Below are 5,855 nucleotides of genomic sequence, written 5' to 3' on the forward strand. Positions count from 1 at the left end.
CACTGACTTGTCCTGACTCCTCCTTGGGCCCCCATTGACTTGTCCTGACTCCTCCTTGGGCCCCTATTGACTTGTCCTGACTCCTCCTTACACTTCTGGAGTTTTGCTTGCTTTTGGTTCTGAGAACCCTGGCTCAATCCAGACTCTAGGTCCACTCTGACCTCTTTGAATGTAAACAGCACCCAGTCCTTGCCAGTTCTTCCTGGGCCAGCCCCAGCTCAGCTGTCAGACTTCATCTTCACCTTGTGACAGGAGCTCTGCCGTTTTTTTCTACTGTGTATATGAGGCTCAACTGCTCATAAGTCCCTGGGAATTCTTGCCTTGGCCTCCCATCTCTCTGTGGGAATGCTGGGATTATGGACACTTGAGTTCCACATCTGGCTTTTTTTGTGGTTCTGGGGATTTGAACTTGGGTCCTTGTGCTTGCCTACAGAGGCCCTGCTATGCATCTTATTATATTTGCCCAATCCAGGGAATTCTGAGAATGAATATTTGCCGTGATTTGTGGAATAGAGTCTTGAACAGTATTCATGGTTTTAGATTTCTTTCTTAAAAGCTTTCAGGAGATTCTTAGGAAGTCTAAGATTGACTTGTGGACTGATATAAAGATGGCTGATATGAGAAAGCATACACTTCTGTGCAAACATGTAGATCTTCAGCCTTTCAGGTTTGGACTTGGGAGGGAGAGGATCAAAAATGGGCCGTGTCTTCTGCTGGTTCGATGAGAGTATTTTAAAGTTGAACTGGGACAACAGATACACAGGTACGGACTCTGTCAACTTCATAAAATTGTTGGCTTATACATCTAACCATGCACGGTTAAAATGGATGATGCTTCCCAAGCTGGAGGTGGCAGCAAACATATGTCTTTAAGTCTAGCCTTTGGGAGACTGAGGCAGGAGGATTGTGAGTCACAGGACATCTTGGGCTATATAAACATACCTCCCTCTCTCCACCCCACCCCAACGCCCAAAACCAGCAAAAATGACATGTCTGTAAATCAGTGTGGAAATCAGGTACTGAATTTGAAGAAGGCAGAAAAAAACAAGATAATCTATCTCCATCATAATTTCTATCTTTGTGAAGTGTGGAAAGGCTAAAACTTTATAGAAATTGAGGTAAATACGATAGTTTTTAAGGTGTTATGGGGTTAAATGGTGATCACAGCTGCATCCCTGTGGGGAATGGCCCTTAGTGACACAACTTATGGGGGGGAGGATATTTTCAGTGTTTTGGGGGGCGGTGGGTGTGGGGAGTGGAGTCAAGGGAAGGGACCCAAAGGCTTTGAAACAGCCGGGTGATGGAGCTGCATCTCTGCTGAAAGGTATCAGAGGTGGGTCGGGAGGGGCTCAAGGACCTAGGAATGGAAAGACAGACCTCGGTGGGCTCTTCAGTGGGACTTACTGAAGTGGAGGATTTCCTCTTCTGGCTTAGTAGAGGATGACTCGTTGTCTTCGATGTCTTTGCTGCCCGTGGGCTCATCAGAGCTGGGGTTCACCGACATCATGCTGCTCTGGGGAGAAGAGCCCCCGCTGGTCCGAGTCAGGCTGAGGGTGGAGCCTCGCTTGCTGGGCTTGCGGCTGGCAGTGCGGATGGCGGGGGCTTTGAATTTCTTGGTCTGAAGGAAAGAGGGAAGAAAGAGGGGTGTCAGAAAGGATGTCAGAAGATGGGAATGGAGATGGGAGGTGGAGGAAGCCATAGGGAGGGGGACAAGGGGAAGGGAGAGAAAGAAGGTCGAGGGGGGAGGGGGGAGGGGGAGGGGAGAGGAAGAAGGGAAGAGTGGGAAGGAAGGAGCGAGGAAGTAAAGAAGGAAGTGGGGAAGGAAAGAGAAAGTGGTATTTTGAATCCCTGCTGAGGTCAAGGTGAGGGTCAAAGGATGCTGAATTCCTCTCTGGCTCCTTCTGAACCCCATGGGCTCATGCTGGACCTGGAGTGACTGTTCATCACTGATCATCATGCTGAACCTGGAGTGACTGTTCATCACTGATCATAAACCAAGGCCATCAGAAGACACTGGAAGTGCCCTTGTCTCTATTCTGACGATCCTGAGAGACAGTCTCTTACTGAGCCAGAGCTCAGAGCAATCCCCATCTCCACCACCCTCCCCAAGGAGCTGAGGTTACAAGCACACACCACATATCACCATGCCAGGCTTTTGGTGGAGGTGGTAGGGATTTGAACTCAGGTCCCCATGTTTGTGCAGCAAGCCCTCTGACTCACTGAACCATCTCCTCAGCCCCAGAAGTAATTTCCCTTGAGAGCTTTTAAGCTGAAAGTGCTGGAGAGACTCAGGTTGACAGCGTATTTATAGGAAGCCTCTAAGGTCCCAGGGAAGAAGGTGGCGGGGAGCAGCCGGGGTCCTGTAGGCTGTACTGAGTTTTACCACCTTGATGCTCTAGACAGGGAGAGTTGCACTCAGCGGGTTTGTTTCTGGGAAGTGCATTAGCAATGCTTTGCTCAGCTTCCTTGCAGGGTCCTGACTATAGGCGGAACTTCCATGCACTGGAAGCATGGAGGAGGGAGAGGAGTTTTTTGGTTGTACAGAGGAAGGGAGAAGGTGGGGGAGAGAGGAGAGGGGTGATTCTTCACCTCTCATCTCTTTCTTTGCTTTGTTCCCTTCCCCAAGGTTGTTGTTTTTTTTTGTTTTTTGTTTTTGTTTTTTTTTTTTTTCAGAATTTTGCAGGAGAAGGTGTAAGGCTTTCGGGTCTCGGGTTTGAACTTAAGATTAAAAGAACCCCACTGTCCCAGGACACATCCTGGGAGGGGCACATTCCCTAGTCAGAGGACACTTGCTAGATTAACCTTCAGAGGAAGAAGGGAGAGGTTGATTAACATTCCTCAGACCACAGGGGAGAGAACCCACCTGTGGGTGAGGAGGGCCCAGAGCACATAGATACATTCTAGGAATCAGGAAGCTGGGCCCTTAACGTAATAAACCTGGGCAAACGGAAGACACTCATTGTCATAATCTTAGTCACCTAGAGATCGGACCTGTGAAGGTCAGCCCTTGTGGTCCCTTGTGACTCCCCTCGTGAACTATGTATAAAATGGCTCCCAGCTTTTGTTTGGGGCTCTCTTGCCTGAGAGAGTCCTAGTGCACTAGTTTTATTAAACCTCATGTTAACTGCAACGAGTTCTGTCCATGAGTTTCTGTGGGAGTGTGTCCCCTGGTTTTGGATCTTAGAATCCAACAAAGGTTTCAATCAAGATGGGACAGGCAGGGAAGGCTGGAGTTTGGGTTGGGTTTATCCAGTTCTCAGAGGCAGCACACAGAAAGGCCGGTGATGGAGGGGAAAGTCAATCAACATCGAGACCTTGTGTCAGCCAGGACGTCAGCCAGCAAAGTCAGGAAAGTCCCTTGTCCTGACCTTGCAGCTTGGCCAGGAGCTTGTCTGCCTGACAGGATGCTCCTCACCCCCTGCCATCCCGTGAGAGAGGATGTCAGAGCTCACCCAGAGGTCACCCCTGCCTGCTTCAGCAGCCATTTGGCACTGGAGAACAGTCTTCAGATCAACACCATTGTTGAAGGTTTAACAGCCTGTGTTTGGGGGTGGGTGGGTGGGTGGGTGGGTGGGAGGGCAACCTGGAGTCTGGCAAAGAGCCCAGGACTCCCAGCCGACAGACTAAAGCACCCTGCCTCAGTTTCCCCATTTATAAAACATTGGGGACGGACTGAGATGGTCACAAAAGGACATTTGTGTCCTCCGCAGTCCTACCCGAACCTCCCCTGAGGTGGGATTTCATCTGGTGTTCCTAAAGTTGTTATTAATTCACATTCAATTACCCACCCCGGCCGGGGGACCCAGAGCGAAGGGCTGACACTTCTGATTGAGAGCGTCAGGGAGACGGAGTGTGGGGGAAAGCATGACCCACTCCAGGGTGTCGTTTGCCCTTTGTCGAGCTGACTCACCCTGACTTACGTCTCCAAGTGCTTTTTTTCCATTTCACAGTTTGCTCAGGAGTGATACGAGACCTGTTGCCGTGGTCTGCCTCAGGAGGGCCTGGCTTTTTTTTTTTGGTCTTTGTTTTTTTTTTCCTTTTCTGTAATAGGGGACGCTTTCCCTGAGTGAATCCTTATGCTTTGTAAAAAGCAGGGGTTGAATTCCCATGGGGAGACATATTTAGCCACTTTTTTTTTCTTTTTCAAAATCACAGATTTGGAGAAAAAAACCTACACGTTTGGCTTTTGTTCAGAATGATGAGCCCTGGGCTCCTGTTTGCATGGGGGTAATATGGTTCCCTCAGCCTCCCCTTCCGACTTACTTCATCTTGCTATGGACCTCACCACTCCCTGCTGTGTTTCAGTCAACATGATTCCACCCCTCCCCCCTTGACAAGATTTCCCATCTTCAGGGACGTGGCATGCTATGTGGATGAGGTCTGTGTATACTGAAAACCCACGGTTGCCTAGGGTCTGTTTCTAGATCCCCATTTTATAGATGGATAAACTGAGGTCAGGGGAGGAGAAAGGGTTCATCCAAGCTCACAAAGTAGACTGAGCCAGAGTGGCTGCTCCAGTGTCCTGCCAGGCCTGGAGTGGAACGCACTACTGTCAGGGACTGACCCATACGCTCTGCGGGAGGGGATTCGATTGTGAGAATTCTACGGTAGCATTACTGAACATTCCGTAAAGACACTCTCCCTCCCCCTGCCCTCAGGCTCATGGCTCCTGATACTTTGTGTGTCTCTAGAGATAGAAGCACATTGTGTCTCCATAGCAACTTGGCATGAGAAAACAAAGGCTCTTGCTTTTAGGGTCTTGCTGATGAAAGAGCAGGAAGCAGTAACAACCAGTCCTGTCATGGGGAATATGACGCTGGTTTAACACATAGGCCCAAGGTGGACCCCAGCCCAGCTGTGTGACCCGATGCAAGTCGCTCAGCCTCTCTGAGCTCCGACTACCTCTCCCATCAGAGTGTAAGGATGGTGTCCTGTGGGACATTAAGAAGGCAGCATGGAGGAACATTTGAAGAGGTCGGCCCGTTTGTCAGTAAGCATTGGAAAGTGCTTCTCATTAATTGTTCGTCTTAGGTTTGTTGCCTCTGTGTCAGAGGACTCTCTCCTTCCACCATGCCCGTCCTGGAGACGGAACTCCGGACATCAGCCTTGGCCGCAAGCCCCCCTACCTCTGAGCCATCTCGCCTGCCCCCATTTTCACACTTTCAAGTGTGTTTGCATGTCCTGTCCCTGAGCTTCTCGCTGGCCACGTGGTAGGTGGAGGTGGGCACTGTTTTGGTTCTGTGGGTGAGGGGACGGGATCTCTGTACACCTCAGCTGCACAGCTGTGTGCCTCAGCTGACAGCGGCTTTACCTGTGCTTGTGGACTACATGGACTTGAGAAAGGCCTAGCTTTGGGTTGAAGATAACGGACCTCAAAATACCTTCCTGACAGCAAAGACACATGTGGCCTGGAAGATTGTCTAAGGAGTGGGGGGGGGTGAGGGAGAGAAGAAGGAAGGGAGGGAGAGAGAGAGAGAGAGAGAGAGAGAGAGAGAGCACGAGCGAGCGCTGGGAGCCTATTGGTTAACGAGCAAAGTGAGCCTGTTTCCTTCTTGACATCTCACTAAGCAGGTGCCCATCAAACCCCTCCTTCCCTCTCCTCTCTTCTTCCAGTGTGTCTGGCCAGATGTCATTTTTTTCCCCCAGATAACCATTTTAATTAAAATTTACAAACAAACAAACAACAAAAACCCCAACAAAGGTGGCATGTGGTATTTCCTTTGCTTGAAGAACCACCTAGACAGATACCTAGACAGCCTCCTAGACAGACACCTGGACAGACACCTGGACAGACACCTAGACAGACACCTAGACAACTACTTATACAGACACCTAGACAGCCTCCTAGACAGACA

The 5,855-nt window shown here is 49.9% G+C and overlaps 1 protein-coding gene across 2 annotated transcripts in view; it reads right to left on the bottom strand.

Moving 5' to 3' along the window:
- Ccdc60 (coiled-coil domain containing 60) overlaps positions 1–5,855 on the bottom strand; it is a 169,910-nt gene that overhangs the window by 21,676 nt on the left and 142,379 nt on the right. For both annotated transcript variants that reach the window (XM_028765524.1, XM_028765523.1), the window contains exon 7: positions 1,405–1,618. In XM_028765524.1, coding sequence (XP_028621357.1) covers positions 1,405–1,618 — 214 coding nt within the window. The remainder of the gene's footprint in view (positions 1–1,404; positions 1,619–5,855) is intronic.

Source organism: Grammomys surdaster, unplaced genomic scaffold (assembly GCF_004785775.1).
Source record: "Grammomys surdaster isolate TR1022 unplaced genomic scaffold, NIH_TR_1.0 164, whole genome shotgun sequence".
NCBI lineage: Eukaryota > Metazoa > Chordata > Mammalia > Rodentia > Muridae > Grammomys > Grammomys surdaster.